The following is a 27,984-nucleotide window of genomic DNA, read 5'->3' as shown; positions in this document are numbered from 1 at the left end:
GTTAGATTCAGATACTGCAAGAAGCAGTGAGGTAAAAAGAGTTGAAAATTTGATGGTAAGTTCTATTGTTTTGCATTTTCATTTACTTAGCCGTTAACACAGTAGGGGAAAACAATATTTTCATTTCGTTGTAGCTCAGTATTGTTGAATTTTCTTTCCTTATTTGCTACTACTTCCTGGCTTTTCAATGTACTTTCAGCTCTAAAAAAAATAATTTAACATATTATTCTTACTTCAATTGAAGCCATATTTTGCACTTTTTATATCTGGGATGATCAGTTCATATTTGAAAATGAAAGGATTATATTAATACTGACTTATTTTCTGGAATTTAACTACAGATTATTACTCGAACTCCGGTAATTGGGTCACAATCATTAACTCTTCATTCTAGGTAACATATATCAACTGTGTGGATCATCTTGGTTAAAAAAAAAACAAAAAGGTACAATATTGAAATAAAACTGCCCAGGCAACTCCATAGTATATATTTTATGTAAATAAAATGCTGAATACATAGGACTGTTTTGCGGGCAGTAATCTCACTGTGGTATGCATTTTGTGTGGGCTAAATTTATAAATACATTTCAATATGGAAGACACTAACAGCAGTAGAAATGCAAGAAAAGCCTTTCTGCGCTCAGCTCGGTGACATCTGTGTGTTACTGGTCCTGTTGGAGTCGAAGTAAGTTGTGACTTTGCAGTTTGCTTATTTGTGATACTTCCTTTTAGCTACTTGCCCTCAATAAGCAGTGTAACCTTATGATAAGTGCTGCTCTTGCTGTACTGTGCTGGGCAGAGGAGAAGAAGGAAGATCAGCAGCAGCAGTAGAGGCCTCAACATGCAGGAGGAGCTGCAGTTGGACCTCTGAGAAGGCAGCACGTGAGGGGGCCTGCTCACAGGAGGCCCCACCCACCCAAAGGGGCTACAGGCCAAGAGTGATCTTTCTAGAAATGTCTGAGAAGCAGTGACTGAGGAGGCTGTGCTTCTCGAGGCAGGTTGTTTTTGATCTTTGCCACGTACTGCATGGACCCGCTGTCTGCCACTCCTGGGGGACATGCCATGCCAATGGTTGTTAAGGTGACAACCACCCTGAGCTTTCTGGCCTCAGGACCATGCCAGGGTGCTACTGGGGCCACCTCACAGTTGTTGGTCCATAAGTGCATCAAGGAGGCGACCGATAGTTTATTTGCCAGGGTGAACCAATACATTTCATTTCCTAATGATGACAGCAGTCAAAATGAGAGAGCGTTGGGGTTTACAGTAATAGCAGGGTGCTATTGACTGCACCATGTTGCCACCAAGGCCCCATGATGAGCAGCTAGGAGACTTTTCAACCACAAGGGGTTCCAGTACCCGCTCCTGCTCACTTGTGCTGTGTGTTTCACCAGGTGCAGGTCTCTCTAACTCACTATCTAGCCCACCCGGGGTTGGAGCTTCTGCACTGGTGCTTGGGAGGGATGGAGCACCCGATGTTGATTCCTCAAGGAGGGATGTCATCCTCCGAGGTGTTCCCTTCAGGAGCTTCTTCAGGAGGCTGTTGCTTCTGAGAAGGACCTAAAGGAAAGGGACAAGAATTAGGATGGCAATGAGAGGCTTGAATTTCACACATGAAAGGCTTGACCATGGTGGTTGAGGTTATTAAGTTGGCTGAAGCTGTAATTGCTTGTGGTTCATGAAACGGTACAAGTGAAGAGCAGTCACCCAGCTCTGACAAGCCGCAAGCCTCTCAATCTCCATTGCTGCTTTCTCTGGATGTCCCACTTATCTCCATCGCATCCTGCTCCAGCTGGATGAGGGTCACAATGTCAGCTCTTCCACAACTGGTCTTATTTCTTTCCCTCATGTTGTGCACTGTCTATCCTTGCAGAATGGTAAAGAGAGTTACGAGAATCACTGAGCAGGCAAGTACACATGTGGAACTTCTGTATGCTGCGCATAAGCTGAGAGGAGAAAGAAGCACAATGCTGCTGGTGAGGGATGTGATGCAGGGATTGTAATTGCTCTGAATGGAGGGGAGGGACTATGTCCAGTTGCAATGCAACAGATGGGGAAAGGAGCACCTTTGCTGATCTAGTGAGGTCATTAAACTTCTTTCTACACTGGATCCAAGTCCTTGGGGTGATGCTCTTGTGAATCACTTCTTCTGCCACCTCCAGCCATGCTTTTTAAAGAGGCTGTTCGGCATCTTCTTGCCACTCCTCCTATCCCTGAACTGCTGCCAGCAACACCTCCGAGGAGGCTTCAAAAACCTGTAGGCAACTCTTCCCCTCCTTCCAGCCATGCTCACCATCCAGCACAAGAAGAAATGGAGATGGAAAGAACGATGAACTCAGTGAATAGAACCTCCGTTTCAGGGGTGCCTTCACCCTTTAAGTTTCCTAACTCGTGAACCGGAAATTGTGCAGTAAAGCTGGGCGGGTAGCCTGCTGCTGTCGCTATTGGCCGGCCAGCCCGCCAAATCATATTATAATGAGGCCCAGCAGTTCAAAATGGCTTTAGCCCCTCTCCCCCTCCCCCCCTGTTTGACCAGGGTTGCCTGCCCCCAATCTTTCATGTTAAAAGTACTATTATTTTCCAGAGCATTTTGGAGCTGCCATGTTGGCTACAGTAGATCTGACCTTATAGATTTCATTTATCTAGGTGCTTTTGTTCTCACCAATTTTCTCCCCTTCTCATCTGAAGGTATAGATTCTTTGCTGGAGAATGGTTCAGTGGGTTTTCAGCACCCCTCCAGCACCTCACCCAAACGCCCATTACTCATGTGTAAGCCGTCTTATTTTAGGGTTAAACCTGAGGATTGCAAAATGAAGGTTGAATCTGATAAGACCTAGAATTTCACCATTGACGTGCTGCAGTCTGCAGCTGCTTTCAAATGTTTGGCACAAGGAGGAAAACATGTGTGCTTGAAGCATCTCATCAGGCAGTGCAAGATATGACCACCCTTTTTGCTCCAAAAATGGTTAAAATGACTGAATTTAATTTGAAAATAATTGAAAATCCTGTAAGTTTTGTGTTAAAAAAAAATGAAAGAACTGAAAGTTATACAATATCCTTCCACGATTAGCAGGAGAATACATGCTCAGCAGATGTAACATGAAACACAGCACATTATGAAATTTTGCCCGAGGATCAAGTAAAACTAGATTTTCAAGTTCAAGTTCTGGAATAAGAGTAGAAGGGACAGGGAGGGAGATTGTTGTTCATTTCTTTTTAGGTGCAGGTGATCAGAATGATTCATTTTCGAACACAGTCGTGGCAGTTTCTTGTAATTGTTCAAGTGAACAGTTTATTTGCATGTCTTTTCCTTTTATATAGAAAATGTACAGCAATAAAAAAAATCAAGAATGTAGCTACAGTGATTAATTTTTCCAGCCATTTTAACAAGAGTAACTGTAAGACCTGGTAACAAAGTACAGAGATCTTGAGCAATATAGCACTTCTTTTAGTAGGACTTAAAAAAAATGAAAGTACCTTTAAATCAGAGATGCTCATTAACCTGCGGATCTCTGCAGAATCTATTCTCACCTACAGACATCACAGTCTCCTGCCTGTGCTGTGCCCATGTATCCTGCATCTACAATATTGTTTTGTTTTATCACGCTGGAGAGAGAGAGAGAAAAGCAAATTATTTCTATGACATTGGGGTTTTCTAAGCATTCATAGTACCAGTGAATGCCCCCTGCTGAAACTGTAGAGTCTGTAGCCAAAACACACCTGGAGTGCAACATGAAAAAGTAGCCACTTATTACATTCGAGATGCATTCTGGCTGAGTTGGAAAGACAAATTTTAAAGAAACTTCTGCTTTCCTCTTATCTGAGAAACACAGAAACCAAGACCTGAAGAACATAGAAGAGGAAGAGAACAGAGGTGGAGCTGGCACAGCATTCTGCAATATTACTACTATACTATAATAACAACAACTTGCATTTATATCGCATGTTTAACATAGTAAAACGTCCCATGGCGCTTCACAGGACTGTTATCAGACAAAATTTGACACTGAGCCGCATGAAGTCATATTAGGACAGGTGACCAAAAGCTTGATCAAAGAGGTAGGTTTTAAGGAGTGTCTTAAAGGAGGAGAGCAAGGTAGAGAGGCGGAGAGGATTATGGAGGGAATTCCAGAGCATAGGACTTAGGGAGCTGAAGGCACGGTGGTCAATGGTGGGGCGATGGAAATCGAGGATGCACAAGAGGCAAGAATTGAAGGAGTGGATCGACCGTGGTGTTCCTTATGGCTAGTCTGAGGTCAGGAGCATGATTGTAATGTTTAGCTGTTAACTTGTCCCGTTCCTTTAAGATTAGTATTCCTAAGTACTCCTTGTGGGAATTTAGATAATTATAGCTACTCATAAATATACTCGGGTTAGAAGTTAGTAAATTGCTTAGGCGCCCATTTAATGCCTGGAAAATGGGCACCACACTTTAGGAAAGATGTGAAGGCCTTAGAAAGGATGCAGAAGAGATTTACAAGAAAGATTCCAGGGACGAGGGACTTCAGTTACGTGGATAGACTGGAGAAACTGCGGTTGCGAGGAAATTTGATAGAGGTATTCAAAATCATGTTGGGTCTAGACATAGTCTGCCTCCAACACTCCCTCACTGCCTGAGGGGGTGGTGGAGACAGATTCAATCATGGCCTTCAAAAGGGAACTGGGTAAGTACTTGAAAGTAAAAAACCTTTGCAGGACTATGGAGATAGGGCGGGGGAGTGGGACTAGCTGGAATGCTCATGCATAGAGCCGGTGCAGACTCGATGGGCCGAATGGCTGCCTTCCATGCTGTAACCTTTCTATGATTTACTACATACGGGAATGTGATTGAACAGTTTAAATAGTTCCCTTTCTGGGCCAGAAAGGTTGATTGGCATTGCATTAACAATTATCACATCATTAAAAGGGTACTTACGCTCTTAATTATACCAGACTTTACTTTCTGTGGCAAGTTTAATGGGCCATTAATGTGCAAATCCAGCGAGTTCTGAAAAATAACGGAGAGGCTAAGGGTGAGATGTCATTTATGCGAAGCAAACGGCGGCTGGGCGTAAATCGACCAGAAAGTTCTCGAGATTCGCAACTCATAGCATATCTCTTAATCCCCTCAACTTTCTGGCCAATTTGCATATTAATAACAGCATGCCCCGTTAACATGCCATTATTTTTCCAGCGAGATACGGCCCATTATGTATTAACTGAACTAACGTCACTAATCACCATCAGGTGTCCTCTAAATCGACTAAACCTGTATTCTTAGAACTATAGACGGCACATCCATATTAGCTTGAGGTGACTATTACTTGCAGCTTTTGCTAGTTGAAGCTCCCCACTGTAGGGTGGTTCTCAATTTTCAATACTGCTGGGGCTACGCCCAGCCCATTATCCCTTGGTTTCCTATTTAAAAGTCTTCCTGTTTTTCTCAGTGGACCAGAGGTATTCATGCAGGTAGGGTGGTAAAAAAATTCAGACACAGAGACTTTACTTTTTTTTTCACTATGTGGGCCTTTTGTAGCTGTATGCAAATTTGTTGCTTTCTGCTCCAAACCTCAGCTGACTTTTGTGTCACCTCCTAGTGAGGTTGGGCCTCTGTTACAGCCATACTCTGAGGTGCTATTGAAGTGTACTTAATACTAAAAAGGGCCTGTATGAATATTATATCCTTTGGGCTCTGCCTAGTGTATTCAGTGACTGGTAATGATTGTAAGTCACTGATAAAACACAGATGTAGGTCACTGATAAAACACAGATGTAGGTCTCGTCCTTATATTTAAAAACTGTTGTTTTATTTTAAAATATTGAATAAAGGTTGCTCAAATCTGTATCCTCCAATCTGCACACCAGACCTCACCAATCTGCCGATCTGAGTTTGCACCGGGCCTGCGAGAGATCGTGCACTAGAGGCCTTGGTGCAAGAAGTGGACAGAAGGAGGGGCATCTTATATCCATGGCAGGGGGCGGGGGGGGGAGGTGCAAAAGGCCCTCCAGGAATATGCTCCTGAGGCAATGGGAGGCAGTAGGGGACGAGGTCAATGCCAAGAGCATAGCACCGCGAACATGGATGCAGTGCAGGAAGAAGTTCAATGCTTTGGCACAAGTGGTCAAGGTGAGTGAGGTCAAGTGGCATATCCTACCAACAGCAGCTCTAGCCTCATCCACTGCTCCACGCACTACACCCCCCCATCACCCACCTACCAACAAACTCTTTCAATCATTATTCAACTCTTCTAATCAGATGCTTCATCTCACCCTCACACATTACCACTGTTGCATGCCGCACACCCACAATTCACAGGTTACACACACTGGCAGCTATTCAACCATGATGGCCACATCACCCAAACATCTTGCACGACACTCACCGACACACTTCCCGCTTTCTTGCAGGAGAAGGTGGCACATAAGAGGAGGCAGCAAGTGGCAATGGCTCCATGTAATCTGAACCTGCTGTCCTCTCTCAGGATGACAGCATTCTTGTCCAACCCCAGCCAGTGCCCTTGCTGTTGTCTGTCAGCTAGCCAGCCCACTCTCTGAAGAGTATTGAATCTTTATTATAGAAGCATAGGAACAAGAGTAGGCCATTTAGCCCCTTGAACCTGTTCTGCCATTCAATGAGATCATGGCTGATCTGTGACCTAACTCAATAGCCTTAGCCCCATATCACTTAATACCTTCGGTTAACAACAATCTATCAATCTCAGATTTAAAATGAACAATTGAGCTAGCATCAACTGCCGTTTGGGGAAGAGAGTTCCAAACTTCTACCACCCTTTGTGTGTAGAAGTGTTACCTAACTTCACTCCTGAAAGTTCTGACTCTAATTTTAGGCTACATCCCCTCGTCCTAGTATTCAAGTATAGGAGACCCCCAAAAACAGGTAAAAATGCATCAGCGGCCATTAGCAATAATCCAGCAACTAATCTGTAACTTCTGCATGATCCCTTTAAATTGCACTGGTGGTGGTGGTCCTCCATGGCATTTAAGAACTGTTCAGCTGTGTGCGAGTAAGACAGTGCGTTGGCTGGAGCATGGAGTTCCAAAATAGCAGTGGTCCCTTTAAATCAGCTTTGCATACTGATTTACGTCATAATCTCCGTACTCCACATGCTGCCAGCATTCGTTAGGTACGCGTGTGCAACTACCTTTACCAAGATGGCATCCTGTACACGTCACACTGGAAGTGTGCACGCGCATCTTGGACGCCATTCTTGGGGCTTAGGTGTCCGCGTGGCGCCTACAGAATGGGCGCTGTGCGGCCCAATTTAGCCCCCTATGTTCTTCCACAATCAAATGTTCACAAAATGGGTGAATAAAAGTCTGCTGCTTTCCACGTGATAGTTGTTTTTATCCTATTTTGTATTTATCACAGATTCCCCTATAGCTGGATCTTCATTGACTTGCATTATTCTGCCCCCCCTCAGCCACCTGTGAGCCTATGCATGACTACCTATCCAATTTGTGCTCAAGTTTCCTGCATTGTGATTAGCAGTAAAATGAAACTGGAGTGAAGTAAGGGGTGGGTTGGAACACAGCTTTACCTTTGCTAAGATTTACAATTCATTCTTAAAATTCAGATTGTGTTCCACACAAGTGACCTCAGAAGTCAAAGTTCGAAGTCCTGCGTTCAATGATCACAAAGAATGTTGCACATGAAAATTGCTTCAGATTTGTTTCATTGGAACTGACTGGTAATAATAGAAAAATAATCGTTAACCTGGCTGCCTACCCATTGGATAATCCCAGATAAGAGCTCTAAATTATAAATAGCTACTCTCAGATCTGAATTTGGTTTCATTACAGCAAAGATTTAACAAAGACATGAAGCAGGTTTTTAAAATGCTATGAAGAATTGATGAAGTAGATTTCAGCAGGCTATTTAATTTGAACTATCAGCACAGGACGAGAGGAAATCTCTGCTGACCGTATCCTGTCCCGTTCACCCATCACCTCTATCCTCGCTGACCATTGGCTCCAGGTCCCTGAACTCCACAAATTTAAAATTCTCGTTCTTCATGGCCTTGTCCCTCCCTATCTCTAACCTCCTCCAGCGCTACAACCCCCATCCTGAACTTTCCATTCTTCTGACTCTGGCCTCTTGTACATTTCCCCCTCCCTTCACCCCAGCATTAGTGGCCCTACCTTCAGCTGCTTTTGCCCCACCACTGCAATTCCCTCCCTAAACTCACTTTCCACCTCCTTTGAGAGCCTCATTAAAACCCACCTCTTTGACTAAGCTTTTGGTCATCCCTCCTAATATCTCTTTTTGTTCAGTGTCCATTTTTGACTACACCTTTGTGAAATGTTTTAGGACATTTTTCGATATTAAATGCACTATATCAATGCAAATTGTTGTTGCTGATGATAACAGTACGAAGTAACAAGCTTGACACAAGAATTAAGATCAGGATTCCCCTCCCCGCCCCCCCCCCCCCCACACACACACACAAATAGTCACAGATGTGTAGAATATAGACTGCTGGTTAATGCTGTTTAAATTAGTATCTTTAAAAAGTTGTTGCATAAATATCGTTAAGAATAGGATTGAGGATTCTCAGGATAAGTAAAGGGAGGGATGTTTGAATGCTATCTGCATTGCAATTCTTGAATCCAGAAATGAATGTAGTTGGTTGAAGGTTTGCAATGCAGGATGTGAGGTTAGATATATATTCTGGACTTTTTCTTGATTTGGCTTTAGGTGCAAGAGAAATTGCTGAATCTTTCCTCAAGAAATTAGATGGGTTGAGTTAAGCCCAAAAAAGAAATTGATTGTGCTTGGCTTGTAGGAGGAGTGGGTTGAATGTACTTTTCTTATTCTCTGCTTTCTTGCGTCCTTCTACAGAAAATCAGGTGCAGAAAGACATAGGTGTGTGTCAGTTTTGCAGAAAAAGCAGAAAACTTCATGAAAAGTGACACCAGATGCCACCATTCCCATTCTTCATGTTAAATCAAAAAGAATTCTCTCAAAATGCCTGATCACAGGCTGCCTGCAACAAGTAGCTTTTCTTTTCATTTGTTCTTGGAATGCAGGTGATGCTGGCAAGGCTACATTTATTGCCCATCCCTTGTTGCCCTAAGAAGGTGATGATGGGCCTTCTTCTTGAATCGGTGTAATCTTCGTGGTGATGGTGCTCCCACAATGGAGTTAGGTAGGGAATTCCAGGATATTGACCCAGCAACGATGAAGGAACAGCAATATATATCCAAGTCAGGATGCTGTGTGACTGCTCTTTTTGTTTATTCGTTCATGGGATGTGGGCGTCGCTGGCAAGGCCAGCATTTATTGCCCATCCCTAATTGCCCTTGAGAAGGTGGTGGTGAGCCACCTTCTTGAACCGCTGCAGTCCGTGTGGTGACGGTTCTCCCACAGTGCTGTTAGGAAGGGAGTTCCAGGATTTTGACCCAGCGACGATGAAGGAACGGCGATATATTTCTAAGTCGGGATGGTGTGTGACTTGGAGGGGAACGTGCAGGTGGTGTTGTTCCCATGTGCCTGCTGCTCTTGTCCTTCTAGGTGGTAGAGGTCACGGGTTTGGGCGGTGTTGTCAAATTAACCTTGGTGTGTTGCTGCAGTGGATCCTGTAGAGACTACAAAAGTCAGTAGTAATAACAGCGAGGCACTGGAAGGTGTACAGAAATATCCTGCTGTCACACTTAGACTACAGGGTAATCCAGTAGAAGAAACATGTGATGTTAAATCAGATACAGGGAGTATTGCTGAACCTAATTTTCTGCTTTACATGTTGGGTTTTCAGGTACTCTGGACTTCCATGTAGGCAGATTATGTGACTCTTTTTTGCTAAGCAACTTGTTTGGTCACTTAGTTTACCATGATTAGATCTCAAGAGAATGTCTGGTGTTATGTGGAGAGTCTCACAACTATTCTTTTATATCACTGTGAGCAGGAGTAATAGATTATGGTACCTTTTCCCACTAATGCTGCATTTAATTTGTTGCTTTGCTGCTAACAGTAACTCTGAAGTCAGGAGCAAACTCAAAGTAAACAAAGCAGCACATTTCAACAGAAGTTGTAATGTTTCACAGCAAAGTAGTCATGTTTGAGACTTTAAAACAACCGTAGATGCACAAGCCTGTTTTGCTGTTGCAGAAAGGGTGAACAGGATGAAAAAGGTATTTGGGGAGGTTGTAGAAACTGCTTGAAAAACTGGTTCAGCAATATAAATGCAGCATAAGTCTCACTCATCTTGAAACTATTGTTTGTAACAGTTGTATTTTGTTAAATAAATTTTAAGCCGGTGCAGACACCGGATTACTGTTCATATAAAACAAAAGGCATTTTCAAGCTGAAAACGTTTGTGTTCAAAGGACTGATCAGTAGCAGAAAAGTGCAACAAAAATGTTCCAAAGAGTAAAAGGGGTGAATTATGAAGAAAGATTCGAGGAGCAAAAACTTTCCAGTCTAGAAAAAAGGAAACTTGACAAAGTATATCAAATATAAAATGTCATGGATAAGCTAAATGCAGATTTTTACCTCAATGTACAAGAAAGTAGGACCAGAGAATACAAATGTAAATTAATAGAAAGTAAAATTAAAGCTCATATTAGGAACTTCTTCACTCAGAGTGATAAATGTTTGGAGTGATCTACCAGACAAGGTAATAGAGGAAAAACATTGACATCATTCTAAAATATAATTATGTACTGTTGTGCCTACGATGACAAAGCAATTGTTTTAGCTTAATGAAGGTTCCTTTACTCAGTCACTAGTCATTATGGGTGGAATTTTCTAAGGCCCCTCACAATCAGTACAGCCTCACATGCAGTGGGCAGTTGATTTCCAATGATTTTCCATCTATTAATGTCAATGCACCCACAATTTTCTGATAAACTGCCCCACTATTTGCAAGGCCCCACCAGTGACAGGAGCCTTAGAAAATTCTACTGAAGAAGCTTTAAAAAAATTAGATACTATCAGGATTGTGTCCCAAGCTTAACTAAATAGAAATGTTGCAAGTTTTGTCAGTTGTCTAAAAAGCTTGATGGATGAAACAGGCTACTTATACTCTCAAAGGGAGCTGAGACACACCCAAAGAGAGAAATCTCAAATATGGGAACCACAAAATCTGAGTAAGAAGGGTAGAAAAGACTTAAAAATAAAACAGCCAAAATGGGAGAGCCAATGCACTAGAGTCAGGAACTTTGATAGGCTGAATGGCCATTTCTCATTCCAAACTTTTATGTCTTATAGCTGCTGTTAGTTTTGTTTTTCTCTGTTTCTCTTATTGATGATGCTGGAAAGATGAGATACCTCAGCTGCTGATGTCTCTCTGCAATTGATTTGTTACAAATAGAATTGCAGCAATGCTAATTAGAAATATTTACTGGCATTTTTACACAATGAAAACAATAGCAAGATTCCAGTGTTACATGTTTCTGTGCATTTATATTTAACATTAGATATTTACATCATATGTATCAAGTTTAATGCTTAATGAATTAAAGATATGACAGAGTAATTGAGTATTCAACAGGTTAAAAAGTTTGTACTTGCTTTAACTACTTTGATGAAATGCCTTTTCAGGAAGAGCTACAGTAATGGTTACATATGAGGAAGTAACTCGAACTGTTTTGTAAACACCAATAAATGATCTTTGAACTCCTGCATACAGCAGTTACCAAGAAATGAGGCTCACAGGTAGGAACTTTATTTTCAAAATCTTCAAGTAACTTGGCTATGGCAGCTTTAGCGTTTAGATTTTTGTTTCTATTGTTCAGTGATGTAAGAATTAATTCTGTTTTAAATAATGTTCACTGATGATCCACGACTCTGACTTTAAAAAGAAATTTATAAGGTATGGTTGGCCGAGTTAATCATTGTTTAACAATGTGTGGGCATTATTTCTTAGCAAGGAGGCTGGTCCAAACCACCTGATACTATGTAGTGACAATTGTTGCAGATAACAGTAGATTTTTATACTGATATAAGGAATAAGGGACTGTAACTAGAGACTGATGTGTGGAATGTACAGGTGGATTTAATTAGCTTACTGGAGACCTGGCTCAGATCAGAAAATGGCAATGAGTTTCATTTAGTGTGGATTAGAAGGGACAGAAAAAGAAATTCAGAGGAGTGGTAACTTGCTACTTAACAGAGTATGTGGCAGTTATCAAGAAAGTTGATTTAGCTACAGATGAGTAAACATCCAGGTTGAGTTCGATGGTAATTAATTGTTAGAAATTGCTATAAGCTGGCAAAGAGTTGATTGCGCAGATAAGGAGACCAGTGATGGGGGGGATCCTGGTTGTGGGTCACATGAATTAACTTGAATTAAAATGAAATGAGGCTGTAAATGTTCCATGCAAGAAGTAAATTCACAAATGCTTTTTGCACAGAATGTTGAAAGGGAAATAGTGAAGAGGTCATTCTTGATTTTAAATGGTGCAATATCTGAAGGTTGGGGGAATATTTGTCATTGCAATGTCATTGGATTTAAGCAAGGGAAACAAACTTGACTAACGCAGATCTCTAGAAAGCTGATTTTAAATGAAAAAAAGTTAAAATGGAGCGAATAAATTAAAAAATAATACAGAAGGGAGAAAGAACCACAAAACAAGGATATAAAAACAGAAAATGCTGGAAATACTCAGCAAGTCAGGCAGCATCTGTGGAGAAAGAAACAGAGTTAACGTTTAAGGTCGATGACCCTTCATCAGTTTAATTGTTAAAAATGTGAAACACGACCCCAAACTGTCACAAGCATACCTACGTCCAGTTTTACCGTGGTGGGTTTGGAGGCATCCGAGTAACCAGCTCTGGAGAGGCAGGTCTGTCATTATAATTTGTAAATGAGGCTGTGTTCCTCAGATTTTGGCAGCCATTCGAATTTAACGGTTGCGGGCCGGGTTTCCCAGAGCTCTGGCAACTGAAGGGAGGTGGGAGCTGCGTGCTCTCGGAGGTAAGTGCTTTTCAGTAAAAACCTTCTATCGCCATCTCTCCCTCCCCACAATCAACGACCCTCAGCGTCCTCTCATCCCCCGCGATCTCTATGTCTCCTACCCCCCCCCACCGCGGTCCCCATCTTTCCTCTTCCCCTCCCGACCCCTCGTGGTCTCCTCCCCTCCTCCTCCCCCTTTCGCGGTCTGGTCCCCTCCTCCCCCCTTCGCGGTCTCCTCCCCATCCCCCCGCCCCGCGCTCTCCTCTCCTCCTCACCCCCCCCCAATGATAAATTGTAATGGTATGAGGAATAAATCATTTCAATGTTATCTTGCAGCTTTGGTACGTGGTGTAGTGGTGCTACTCATCAGTGGCCTGACGTTGTTCTTTGCAAGTAAAATCATGGATTCTAACGTAAGACTGAACAATGTGAAATATTTCCTAGGTATGGACACTGGATTCAGTATTTCTAACATTTGCAGATGAAAAGCAGAGGACAGCTTCAAATTTAACATATTCCACTCGAAATGTTTACCAAGTTCTTTCAGAGACGGTAGCTGTTAGACTTGTCCAAGGCTGGGAATTGAAGTATAAACGTGGGCAACGGCTTTTGAATTTTGATAAAGAAAACCTACCAAGACAAAATCTGAAATAAGATCAAAAAACTACATAATCAGCACCTGAAAGAGAGAGAAATGATAACATTTTAGTTCACATCTTCATCAGAACTGTTTTTTTTTGGTTTTCATTTACCCAAGTAATGGCAAATTAAAAAGTTCTGGGTTCAAGTTGAACTCCAGAATGCTCAACTATTTCAAAACTGTTGAGCAATGAAATAGAGCATGTCTGCTCTGAGGACCAGCTGTTCAAAGACTAATTTGTTTCACATCTGTCAAATCAACTGCTGGGTGCCTGTACTGGGGTAAAATAATTTCTGGCTTTGTCTCGTGCTTGTCTAGTCATTTGAAAACGATTGCAGCTACCAATTGCCTGCTAATTGGATCAAGAAATATTTAAGCGTTAAAGAATTTCACCCCAGTTTTACTCAAATTTTCAAGTGCTGCCTGTAAAATCATAAAATGAAATCCAATTTTACCCAAATTTTCAGATTTACTTTTGTGAAAATGGTTTTATTTATTCTTTGAAGTCAATGGAAGCAAAAATTGATCGATGTGTAAAATAGTCGGTTGATCTGCTACTGCTCATCATTCGCCCAAACGCAAAAGTGAAAATTCACCTCTGCATTTTTAGCATTTCCTTTTTTTTTAATTCCAAATATCCAGCAATCTTTTTGTTTTTAAAACAATTTTAACCATGTTTCTTACTCTTGTCATGCAGTTCTAAGGCCCTAACATGCAAATTCCTGGAATTTTCAGTTTAGACCTGTACTTTTCATATCTGTAGACTACGATATTTTGTGTTTTGATTCTTGAAGCTGTTTTTTTAAATGGGAAAACATTTTCAATTGGTGTTTTTGTATGTTTTCAATTGTTTTTTATTTTACGTTCTCCATTGCTTTTTTTTGAACATTTGTGACCCAAGAGAATCAAAAGGAACATTTTTTGACATTCTGATGCCATGTTCCTGGAAATATTTTATTTCCGCTTTAAAATGATGACATCATTACTGACACCACAGGACATAGTCAAACTGTTCAAAGGCATTTGCATTGTGTATTCAGAATGAGAACACAAGCATCTCGTCCATTAAGAAAAACCTATCACCATTTTTTGAGTGGAGAGGATGAACATTGTTTCAAAACTAATATAAAATGGAAAGAATGAAATTGATTTTTTTTTCTTTGTATAGGTGAAGTAGTACGTCCTCAGTCCAGTAAGTACATCATGTATTTTGCTATACTCTGCTTTACTTCCACGATCTGGGGTTTTATGTCTTTCATCTGAGGTTAAGACTCCTTTCTAGAACTCTCATCTCCCTGTGCAGTACATTGTCTACAGCTGAGAGGGGGAGAGGGCAGCCAGCTCCCAAAGTCTTTCTAATACCACTCTTCAGTTGATTTTATATTCCACTAAGGCCATGCTATTGTCACTAGCTCCTAATGTGCTAATCACATGTTGGCAGCTGCAACTTAATTTTTTTGACAAATCTTCCCAGTGTTAGTGAACCTTGTGAAGTTTACTCTTGGATTGCTGCTATCTGCATGAGACCCCTATGTTGGGAGCCAAAGCCAAGAAAACAGGTCTCGTGCAATATAAAAGCAGCTAAAGAATAGCTAATAGGAAGTGCATGAGAACAACCTGGAGTCACGCTCTCCTTTTCATTTTCTCTTCCTCACTGTGGTCAGGTGCCTGGAATGGAGATAGTTAACTCAATATCTGACAATCACAGGCGTGAACCAATCTCCTTCCTCTCTGTAACACAACAAATTGGTGTTCAACATAAACCACGTCCAGCGAATGCAATCTTATGTTTTTATATTCTTAACAAGATAGAAAGATGAACATAGTTTATCAATACATTATTCATCCTGTCCTGCACTTGTACAAGGTTTTCTAATAGCTTGTGGAGATTCCCCATGACTGCAAAATTAAGGAAGAACTTCTTTGGAGAGTGGGCTGGGAGCAGAGATTGCTCCACGATACAAGAACCTTTCACTGTCTATCCATCAGAAGAACAATGTTTTTATTTCTGTTAAAACTTCTTCTCCCCTCTTACTTCACTTGTACTCACTCGTTCCCCATCTTGAGTTTACCTGGCAAAAACTTGGCAAAGGGACTCCTGTGCAGCTGAACAGGTATCTGGGGTAATCATGCATGAGCACTTTTAACTATAACATGATGAGCAGCTGTGGTACATGATATTATGCCAGTCGTCAACCCAGTGAGAATAATTGACTCCTGACTTTTTTTTATTCGTTCACGGGATGTGGGCGTCGCTGGCGAGGCCAGCATTTATTGCCCATCCCTAATTGCCCTCGAGAAGGTGGTGGTGAGCCGCCTTCTTGAACCGCTGCAGTCCGTGTGGTGACGGTTCTCCCACAATGCTGTTAGGAAGGGAGTTCCAGGATTTTGTCGGTTGGCAGTTATACTAGTGGAGTTTGTTTGCATAAAATTGATACATCACTATAGCTGTAAAATGTCATTTCCCAATTAACAATATTTTTAAAATAAAAAATTAACAAACTCATAGGCTTAGAAATTGGTTCATGCCCACAGGCACCTCGCTGGCGAATCGACATTGGATTTCAGGCCACTGCGTTGCCAGCGGTGGTCCTCAAGTAGGTCCTGAGAGTGGAGGGAGGTGATTGAGAAGGTGGGTCAATCCAGAGAGAGGAGGCGATCGGAAAGGGGGAGGGCAATCTGAAGAGGGGACGGAAGACGATCGGAAGGGGGCTGATCAGGAGCTGATAACAGTCTTTGGCACTGCAGTGGAGTCAAGAGAAGCACTCCAGCTCCACATTCAGCTAAGTATTTTTTAAACAAACTTACTTTTCTGGTGGCAGCCTGCAGCGGTCCCTTTAAGGACCACTGGTTAGGCAGTATGTAGACCACATTTTCCTAAACGCAGTCAGTGCCAGGTTCAAGGCAGACCTATTTTACAAAGGGGACTCAAACAGGAATCAGGCACCTTATTTGCATATGCAAAAGGTGTAAAGCCTGTTTCTTTTTCTGCCTTTACCAACACGTCAGGCGGCGCACTTCCGGCACAGAATGTGTGCACACTCGCCGCCTGTCGTACGCTCTGGTGCCCATTTTATGCCAGTAAAACAGTCACGGCATCAACCAATTTCTAGGCCGTAACATTTTTGAGTGTTGGGTATCAGAAATGGTACTGCAGTCCTCAAATAAATCACTATAAGGAGCATATTATAAATGTTTTGTTTTATATATTCACAGGTTCAAAAATTAAGGTAGCCTCCTGTGGAATGGAAACACAATGTCCTGCTGACCACTTTCCATTTAGAATCATGAGTGGGGCAGCAAGTGTTGTTGGACCCAGCATTTGTTTCAATGATAAAGTGTAAGTAACCTAAGATATAACTCTGAACAATGCTGCAACCAGATTATAAGCATTCTTTGGAATATAAACCTCCCAAGTGGTTTGTTTTGTTGAATAGAAGTGGGACTATTCTAAATCAAATTTTTGCCTCTCAATTTGTTTACTTCTATGCTTACAAAAAGGTCCAATTAAATAACTAAAATCATGGGGTTATTTGCTCATTTTACCTGTGAACTTCAATCAAATAATTGAAATGCAAAAGCAAGTTACTTACAACTCTTCTTTGCATGATGGGAAGAATCTTGCTACTACTCCAAAAATGATAAAATGCTTGTGTATATAGGTCATTAACTGATAGCTACAGTCAAATAACATTTTTCCATTTTGTTTTAACCCCACCCCTTCACTTTTTGACATTGTACACAGGTCATTAACTGATCATTACAATCAAATAATAGTTTCACATTTTGTTTTAACCTCCCTCCCCACTTTGATATTCTAGAGTGATTTGCTCTTCAATTTACCTTGATTCTTCTGAGAAAGTGCCAAACCTATACTTCTCCTTGAAAGCTCAGACAAGATTGGGAACTTGTCATGTTTGAATAGAAATCAGCATACTACCATTCTGCAGCTAATTCCAAAGCCTGTGTACAGTGCATTGATAGTGCACTAGCATCTGTGAGGATGCAAGCTTGTCCCTGGGACTGGCAGCATACTGGGTTTCCAGTCTCAGTCAACCCATCATGGGAAGGGGACAAGTGAATATGAAGTGCTTATCTAGAGGAAGAAAAGTCCACCTGTGCCATACCCGGCCGTCCCTTCGGGAGCAGCATTAGCAGAAGCCATGTCACTCTGGCACCAGTGTATAAATGGCCCTACTGCAAGATGTGGGGATTGCTTTCTATGCTCTACTATCACAGGATCCCAAATAGATGAAGAACAAATAAGGCACCAAAGCTGGACTACCCTTCCTTACCTGTATTATACCACCAACTGTATCTAGGCACAGGCACAACTACCTGGCAATCTTGGAGGAGAATTGCCTCCACAAGCTTAGGTTGAGCAGAAAGACAGTTACAGAGCTATGCCATCTGCTGTACGGAGACCTGCAGTCAACCTCCACCTTAGAGATGGCACTGTCAGTGGCAGTAGCTCGCCTCCATTTTCAAATTGAATGTGTCTGCCTGTTTCTGGGCTAGCACAGGGAACATTTGCAATTTCAGTCAATTTCCTGCCCAAGAGTTGTATCAAGTAGGTGACTGATGCATTGTTGAATAGCTTAATGTGCATCGTTCACCTATTCCCACATTGAACACCTATAAGAGCATAACTAATTGCACCACACTTCTGGATTTCCCAAAGTACAGAGGATCAGTGACAACATTCACATGGCTATCACGGCAGCAGGTTTCTGCTCCTCTTCTGGCAGTCCATTTGCTCCTTTTCACCTGTGCATTCTGACTTATGTGGTGCTACCTCTTCAAGCTCACTCTCCACATCCTCCAAGATTGTTGAGCGTGATATAGGTGCTAATTTGTTCAGGACCCCTAGATGCCATAAAGTTTTTAAAAATTATTTATATAATATAAATACTAGTTCGATTCCCATGGCATTGCTCACAGTGAGTCAGAAAGCACACTGTTTCTGAATGTGGTTTATAGGAGAGGAGATAGAAATGAAATCAATGAAGGGTAAAATCCATACTGAGGAACAATGAACAATTTTAATATTTGTTGATAGATTAGGATTCTTGCCTTCATCTAGAGCAGGCCACTGAAGTTGCATCCCAAAATGTATATAAAGAAATGTGGTAAGTCAGCATTGGCTTAGGGGAGCCGGTAACATCAGTGAGGGCCAAGCCACATCCAGAGGAGGGCTCAAGAATTTCAATATTCATTAAAACATTCCAATTCAGAATGATACTGAACATCATCTAGGTCAATTGTAAACAATTTTACACCAAGTTATAGTCCAACAATTTTATTTTAAAATCCACAAGCTTTCGGAGGCTTCCTCCTTCCTCAGGTGAATGTGGAACTGAAATCATCATCTAGGTCAGGCTACTGTGGTTGTGCAGCTTTGCCTCCAAAAAAAAAGCAATGAAACAGATTCCAATGAGGGGCAAGAAAAAGTGGAGAATTCAGCCAACACATAATTTAAGTATAAATGTTCAAATATTTAAAATCATAAAGGGAGGCAGTGAAAATGAAGAAGGGAGAGGCTTGCTGGGACTGACGTGGATTGGAGCGAATTACCGATGCATCAGCAGAAAAATCAAGCAGCAAGCTTGAATCTCTGGACAGGTAGACCAAATCAGGCTCAGGCTCCCAACATCAGAGTCGGCTCAGCGAGAAAACTTTTTCCAGAGATTTACAACATTGTAGAGGCAACTGAGTAAAAGTGAGCTAGTGTTTCCAATCCTGATCACTACGCAGCATCCCCTGCTAGAAAGTGTATTTTTGTAGATGTTGGATGAGAACTGGGTTATGCTTGAATGTAATGCACTTGTCTCCCCACAAGGTCAAATAACCTATTTGGTGCTTAATGTTCGGTCTAACAGACAATGAATATCACTTAGACACTGCACAGATCACTGGTTCAAGATCGTGGTAAAATGACTGCTTGCTGTTTGAGACATCTCTTTCATTTTCCTTCCTATAGACTCATGAGCAATATAAAGAATAACATCGGAAGAGGGTTAAACATCGCTATAGTAAATGGTGAGTAGATTGTCTGAGATCATGTAATGGGTAAATAATCATACTGCTTCATCTTGCCAAATTATAATTTCTAATATGTAATGCAGATGTCTCTGTGTCCTACAGCTACATCTGGTGAACTATTAACGACTGACTTTTTTGACATGTGGACTGGAAGTAAGACATTTTTTCAATTTAACTGAATTTGCTAAAATGTTTTAGATCACTGCACAAATAGCAATGTAATCCTCCCAATCTATCCCCTTTTATTCATTGCTAGAAGTTGTGGGGTTAAATTCAATACCAATGTAAACAAATGATAATGGTTTGAATACCAATTGTTATCTATAAATGCAAACCAAGGAACAGAGAAAAATACACAAATCATAACAAAAACAAATTAATAGGAGTAAAAGAATGCTCATTTCCTTTTTCTTTCAGACGTTGAACTGCTTTTGAACTTCTTAAAACCAATAAAACCGGGCACTATTGTACTGCTTGCTTCTTTTGATGACCCAGCAACAAAGTAAGTAAAGGCAGCTGCTAGGATGGTCAGGGTCTTGGGTCATGGTGGCATGGCCTCTTGACTTGGGTAGAAGCTATACAAGTCCACAAAGAGTGATCCACTTCTAATTTGTTTTATTTTATTCTTATCGTGTGTGCAAATTTGGGGCAAATAACAGATTCATCCATGGTACACTAAACATTAAATAAATATAGTAGAAGCAATTTATAACAAAATCATTTATAACAGAAAACCCATTGCAGCAAAATTATTCCAGGGTACAAACTTTTTCTCCTATGTTTTATCTACAGGAAAACCTTTTATAATAAAACATAGTGGAACTGGTACTTGATGCTGCTTCCACTCCATTGGGAATTCTCAATGCTGCTGCTTCTAACCCACCCATCCAACGCTGCTGCATCTCTCCATCTGTCTGCATTTGTTCCGATGCTCTATAAGGACATTGCCAGCTGGATCAGTAAGCAGCTAATTCAAACTAAGCATATGTTACACAGCATTTTGAACAGCATGCACACTTAATGTTCATCAGCTGGTTATCATATCAGCTGGTAACTTCCTCCAGAACATTGGAGCATAAGTGGGTAGGTGGGGAGAAGCAACAGCTTTGGATGACAGGGTTAAAGGTATCAACTAAATATAAAAAAAATAAAAACCTGATATGATGAAAACCATTTATAACTTATTCATGACTTTGGCTGCAGGCATTTTTCTATCAGCAGCTTGCATCGTGTTCCATCAATTTAACATCATTGCCAGGAAAGGAAGGGAAGAATGTTTTTGCTCAGCAATGAGTATAGGATGGATTGGAACTTGAAAGTGCTGATGAAACCTCTCCCAAGATGCCATGCCATTTACCTACTCTGCAGATCTGGAGTGTGAATGACCATAGGAAATTGCAAGCTTTAAGGCCTGGTTGTCAGACACCCTTTGTAAGGCCAAGCACCAACTGTTTAGGGGGAGTGGGAGAAAATGACAAAACCGGAAGTTGAAATTATAGTTATTTTTGCATTGGCACCATTTTAACTTGGATGCCAGGGAACTAACATCTATGAGCCAGCTTTCCAAGTTTATATTAGGTTTCCTTTACCTAAAAGGTGGCTGGTAGATCCAGTTTTTTGTTGATTTATGCATCTGCTGCCAGGATAAGGGAGCCAGATTTAAATAAATGCCTCCTCGATGACAGTATCCTGGAATCCAAATGAAATGGTGCCAATATAAAGACAACTTAAGTCTGCATAAACTCTGCCCTAAAGCAGGCTGACAATATTTGTACTTGGTTCATTGGGGTAAATTACAGCCCTTATGTGGATTCTCTATTATCCAAATTTACTTAAGCAAATTAACTTGCATTATTTGTTATAATGGTTTTTATAGGCATATGGATAAGTCACAAGCCACATCTCCAGTCTTGGATGAGACAAAACTTCTTCCAGCTAAACAATGGGAAGATCAAATCCATTATCTTCAGCCCTTGCCACAAACAGTACCCTCGTCACCAACTCCATCCCCTGCCCTGGCCACTGTCAGGTTCAACCAGACTGTTCGCTAACTTGGTGTCCTTTTGACCTTGAGCTGAGGTTTCAACCCCGTATCTTCATCACAAAGACTGCCTACTTCCACATCTGTAACATTCTCCACCTTCACCCCTGCTTCACCCCCTCTAATGCTGAAATCCTCATCTATGCCTTTGGCACCTTCAGACTCAACTTTTCAAATGTTTTCCTGGCTGGCCTCCCATTCTCCACCCTCCATAACCTTCAGCCCAACCAAAACTCTGCTACCCGTCTTCTATCTGACCCCTGTCCTCAATGATTTCCATTGGCTCCCAGTGCCCTAACACCTCAAATTTAAAATTCTCATCCTCATGTTTAAATCCCTTCATGGCTTCACTGCTCCTTAGTTCTGTAACCTCTTTCAATGCCCGCCCCCAAACTTTCTGTTCTTTTCACTTCAGCCTCTTGTGCATCTCCCCCCTCTCTTCGCTCCACCATTAGTGGTCATGCCTTCAGCAGCTGTCTGAGTCCCACTGACTGGAATTCCCTCCCATCTCCCTCTGCTCATTTAAGGCCCTCCTGAGACCCCTCTTCTTTGACCAAGCTTTTGATTATCACTCCTTTGGCTTGGTATCCATTTTCCTTACATCTGTGTAGTGTCTTGGGACATTTTTCTTCATTAAAGGTGCTATATAAATGCAAGTTGTTATTGTTTTAAAGGTAAAAATGTTGAACATCACATTTCCATCTTGTACCTCACACCCATGCCCAATATCAACTGTCCAAACTCATTTAAATAGTACCCTTACAGCCAGTGCAGAGAGGTACTTCACCTCTTCAGTCTGAACTGTATTAAAACACAAATTCCAGAAGTCACAGAGCAGTGTGCTAATTCAGAATGTCATCCAGGCTCTTTTGATTTGTAATAGTTCTTCTCAATACCTTTGTAGTTTAGTCTGCTTTTTAAAATTTAAGTGGTTGCTTGAAGCAAAAATAAAGTATACTTTATAAGTGTAATTTTTTTCAATTAAATTTTTTAGGATGACTGATGAAGTAAGAACAATTTTTAGTGAGCTCGGAAGCTCTTTAATTCATAATGTACAGTTTCGGGACAACTGGATTTTTGTTGGAGCAAAATTAATTAAGGAAAAAACCCCATTTGAACAGGTATGAATAAAGATTATTATTCTAACCCGAATCAGTTAAACTGATCCAATATTTGAGTCCTGGTGGTTTGCGTGTTCATGGTTTGTGTACTGGTGGTTTGCGTGCTCATGGTTTGTGTACTGGCGGTTTGCGTGCTCATGGTTTGTGTACTGGTGGTTTGCGTGCTCATGGTTTGTGTACTGGTGGTTTGCGTGCTCATGGTTTGTGTACTGCTGGTTTGCGTGCTCATGGTTTGTGTACTGGTGGTTTGTGTGCTCATGATGTTTAAGTTTAACAGTTTGCACTTTCCAACCTTATAATACCTGCAATTATATTTATGAAATTGCATTGAACAAAACAAAATTAAAGAATTGTACAATCATGGGGCATGTTTTTCTAGTTGATGGCCTAGAAATTCAGACACAACCCAGTTTTGTGCGCGGGGATCATGAGGAACAATCCCTGCGCCTGAATGGTGAGGCCCGAGGCACCCCCAATATTAGTCTTCGGGCCTCATTTCCATCGAGTCAGTGAGTTGCAGACAGCGACAGGCAGCTTGCCGGTGAAGCAGAACTGAAGATCAGGCCACTGCTGGATTCGCATTGGCCCTCAGGTAAGCATGGAAAGGGGACGACTGGGTCGGGAAGGGGGGTGCAATCCCGGGAGATAGCGGTGGCCTGGGGTGGCGGGGCCTGCAGGGGGCGTTGCACTGGCAATTGGTGGGGGGGTGGAGGAAAAGAGTGGCAGCGATCGGAAGGATGGAGACTGGTGGTTGGCAGTGGTCTGCGTTCTTTAAATGTGGGGCCGGGAGGAGCACGCCTGTTCCTCCCAGCTCCACAGTCGGGTAAGTATATTTTAAAACCTAATCTTTTTTGGTCGCGGCCTGTATCAGTCCTTTTCAAGGAGCGGCTGTGGGCCTGGATTTCCTGAGAAAGGCAAACCAGTCTTACCTCAAAGAGGAGGCAAATGGGGGCCTCAAACAGGCGTTAGGCACCTTATGTCAATTTTACACTGTGATTTCTTAACCCAATCCAGAAAACGCTGAGTATTGCAATCAATAAAACTTTGCCTTCTATGCCTGTAATTGTGTCTTTTATTATTAAGGGCATCTCCCCTCCCATTTTTTTCTTTTCCTTCTCTCCTACAAATTTTATACCGTAGAATATTTAATTCCTAGTCTCGCATTAGCTGAAGCCACGTTTCCATCAAGGCTACCACATCATGTCCCTCCATTCCAATGAGTCAATTTACTGACTTTATTTCTAATATTTTTGCAGCCCTGAACCTCTTATTCTCCTCTGTACCCTTTTCCCTTTTTTAAAAAATTCTTTCCATCACCATCCTTAGTGTTAACCTCTTCTATCTGCCTCTTCTTTCTGAGCTTAAACTATTTTGCCCTTTCACTAAATTCTTTCTTAACCCTCCTCATATACTGTACTATTATCTCCTTTCTGTGTCTCACTGTGCCTATGTCTCTCACAATAAAAGGAGCAGGCAGTGTGAACATTGCTCCCCATTGACATTGATGTGAAAAATAGAATCTATGCTACATCGTTTGGTGCCTCATAAAAGTGGCATCTTTTCTCAGTTCCTTCTATTTTCCTCCCATTTTTTTCTTTTCCTGCTTGTCTTCTCTATTTTCTGTCACTTTTTTCACTGTTTTCTGTTTTCTTTAAAGGATCTTTGGCTGCTGGACTCTCCAATGCCATTATTTAGCCATTTTCTGTAGTTGAGAAATGCTTTGCTTTATCAACTTAAAATTAGATTTTGGGTTGTATTAAAGTCTAATTTCAGTAAAATTAATCTGTTTAGTTTACAACCAACTTGCAAACATCTTCAGATGAATGCACTTGTGTTTTGGTGAACATTACAGTTCATATTTTACATTTATATCTGCCATATTTACAAATGTTATTACTTTTTAATCCATGAGATGCCCACTGCTAGTTTCCATCATCTCCCTTCCTAATGACTACCGCAAGCATGAGGAAGCGGATGAAAACTGATCCTCCAAGGATGCCAATGTCCATTCTATCCATTGCTAGTCTGAAGTGTAGATTCAATGCAACCTCCCATCGTCACATGCTATTGCTGTCCAGATAGCAAGTTGTTTCTGTTTGTCTGCTCACGAAAGAACAGAACAAGAAAATCTTGCTCAAGAACGAAAGTTTGTAGCGGTGTGAACTCAGGCTAAGAATGGATAAACAGTCCTAGCTTCACCATAGGTTTGTAAATTCTCTACTTAAAAGTGTTGAGACATTTAAACAACTGTTGTTGCTTATACATTTTGGGATAGTGCAAATCAAAGAAAACATAGCAGATGGTTCGATCCCAGGTAAAGAGCAGTATATTATGAATGTCACAGAGAATTGCATCATTCTAAACAAGAAAAAGAAATATTGAGTATGTAAGCAGTATTTTCCATCAAACATACATTTTTGTTAACAGATCCTGAAGAACGACAAAGCAAAGAACAAATATGGAAACTGGCCTGAAGCAGTGGAAATGGATGGTTGCATACCAAGGAAGATAGATTAGTCACTTTTTGATGGATTTCTACATTTGTTACATACAAGGATCAAATTCACCTATCTATTTTAGGGCACTAGGACACCATTCCTAGAAACACTACTGACCAGTTTTTAAATTTTTACTCTCTACACAAATATATTGTGCCATAATTTGCTGTGGTGGTGCATCTAACAGTGTTTGCCGTTCGTTAGACTTGCCCTTGCACATTTAGGTTTTAACATTTTTTACCTGGCAAGTTTCTGAACGTGCGAGCTGATAACGTCGCAGCGAGGGAAACTGGACATCTGAGACCCGAGTAAACAGGGCAAGCAACTGTGTATCTCCTCAACCAATCAGATGGAAGGATTGTGACATTAACAGTGCAAGGACTGAGAAGGAAGTGTAAATTACAGTGGGTGAATTTAATGTCAAATCAGGTACAGAAAGAGAAATAAAGAAAGAGAGAGAAAAAAAGAGACAGAAAGGAAAAGTTTTAATTTAAAATTAACTGCGCATCAGCCCCTCCCCATAGCATTTGCGCCTAAATAACAGCAAGAGCCATTAGCTTTACCACTACTTTGACAGCAAATTTTGGCCTATTATTGTTGCTGTGCAGAATTCCATTTTCTGTTTGCATTGCTTGGTCATTGAAATGCATCAATCAGTGTTTCATTTAGATCAAGAGGACAAAGACTGGATGGCATAGTATAGAGTTGGTGTATGAAGTAAGAAATGTAACTAATGGATTACATTTTATACAATGTATTTCATTTACATACTAGATTTTCTGAAAACAGCATATTCTAAACTGTAAATTCTCATGTCAAATGTGCATATTTATTTCATTATAATTTTGCTTGTCCAACATCAGATGTTCTGTTATTGTACTGTCCCAAGCCCATTAATCTTTGTTAGATGTCTCAATTGTACAGTTAACTCATCATGATATGATGCCAGATATTTAGAAGGAATAGGAATAGAGAAGGGAAAAAATATTGTAAATACTTATACAAAGAATTTGGCATTTGAAGGATACATCACAGACATGTTTGGGATTTTAGTTTGCACCTTTTATGATTCTGCAGCTGGTATCTCCAAGTTAACTTGATTGCCTATTAGCCCAGATTGATGGGCGAGAAGTCTCCTCTCTCTGGTGGCAGTAAGTTCCATATGTGCACTGACTTTAGGCAATTTGATTCCAATTCCCAGTAGGAATGGACCCATAGCATTAAGCTGCCCAAAGTTTGATATTAATTGTCAATCTCATTCAGAGAGGAGACAAGAACAGCTGCTTCTGGGAGATGAAAATACTGTGCTGATGCAGTGGAGTCTGCTTGTGCTGCATTCAGGGCTGAGTCAGATTGTTGTTGCAAACGAGAGACAGCTTTACTTTGCAGCTGCCCATGCAACCGGGCATGATATTGATAATAGGATTCTGAAAATGAAAGTATTCAATTCCCAGCACTAACATTCCTTATTTGAACAACACCAATTGTTTTTACAAAGTCTCACATTTATAGTTCGCCCTGACCAACCAGTTTACCTCCTTCAAAATGGCACCTTCAAAAACATTTTTAAAATTGCTTTCTGAAAAGATTTAATCCTTAAATATAGTAATGTGAAATATTTGATAGTAATATTTAATGATTATTCATATCTTCAAATCTAATTTTTTTATTTGCTATACTATATTAATAGCAGCTGTTAGCTGGAGTTGTGCTTTTGATAACCTTGTCAAAATGCCTTCACACACTAAGACCAATTCAGTGGTGATATGAATTGTCCCATTGTGAACTCATTTAAATATTGTTTTTGAAATATCGTAGCACTTTTTACTTTATGTAATTGTTTTAATTTTTTGCAAATGTATTTGTTTTTGTTGTGTAGATTTTAACTTCCTATTGATTTCTTGTTCCTTTTTCATCCTTGTATTAGTCAACAACTTAACATTTGTAACAGAAACCCAGACTCTATTAATCCTACTGCAGAAATAGAGCCATGCCCTCTATCTCTGAACTGTAATGTACATTAGAGCAGCTACTTGAGTTAGAAGAACCTCAGACATGAACAATAAGATCATTTTGATCAGCCACATATATAGGCCTGTGGTCTGAATAGCTGAAAGGTGTGCAGATTAAAATTAATGGAGAGAGAAAAATATGGCCGCCTTCAAATTTGGGCATATGTTAATAAGGATGTTCCAGTGATAAAGGTTCGTAATATTTATTCTATTAATCCAATCCCTCTGTGTTTTTTGAACATCACTACAGTTAGCCAAACGGTTTGCTTCTGTTTTCTCTCTTTCCCCTTTTGTGTTCCAAATGCTGGCTTTTGAAAAAAATTGGCCTGGATTTAAAACCAGAATTAAAGGGAATGTGTCACCTGGCTGTTTGGGGCATTTGCTTGATTTCTGGGTGGAGCCGACTGTTTTCTTGTTATGGTTTCTCAGTGTGTCAGCCTGACCTCAGGTAAAATACAACCATTACATCCAGTAGCTGGATACTCTTTGGACTTGTACCTAAATTGTTGATTGATTTTTTGAAGGGAAAGTTTTAGAAGGAAATCTGTCATTGTTCCAAAATGTACCTTCTGTTAATTTTATCATGAGATTTATATCAATTAGTGTTAATTGTATTCAGGTGGTGTGTCTCAATTGGGGACTGTTTTGTATCCTTTGAGAGATAATCTAGGGTGTGGTGTGTGCGTGAGAATGGGAGGGGTGGGGGTTCCTCTGTGAATAAAGGCTTGGAAGTAATTGAA

At 40.9% G+C, this 27,984-nt stretch overlaps 1 protein-coding gene across 1 annotated transcript; it reads left to right on the top strand.

Annotated features, from left to right (window-relative positions):
- On the top strand, positions 1-27,984 carry LOC137334409 (protein FAM3C-like). Its single transcript, XM_067999122.1, has 10 exons — positions 1-55; positions 11,537-11,650; positions 13,227-13,334; positions 14,699-14,722; positions 16,747-16,870; positions 19,511-19,569; positions 19,675-19,725; positions 19,990-20,074; positions 22,608-22,734; positions 25,162-27,984. Exons 2-10 carry the CDS (start codon positions 11,638-11,640, stop codon positions 25,249-25,251), a joined length of 681 nt encoding a protein of 226 aa, XP_067855223.1. The 5' UTR covers positions 1-55; positions 11,537-11,637; the 3' UTR covers positions 25,252-27,984.

This window comes from Heptranchias perlo, chromosome 17 (genome assembly GCF_035084215.1).
Source record: "Heptranchias perlo isolate sHepPer1 chromosome 17, sHepPer1.hap1, whole genome shotgun sequence".
Taxonomy (NCBI): domain Eukaryota; kingdom Metazoa; phylum Chordata; class Chondrichthyes; order Hexanchiformes; family Hexanchidae; genus Heptranchias; species Heptranchias perlo.
This window is presented reverse-complemented; position numbering and strand designations above follow the sequence as displayed.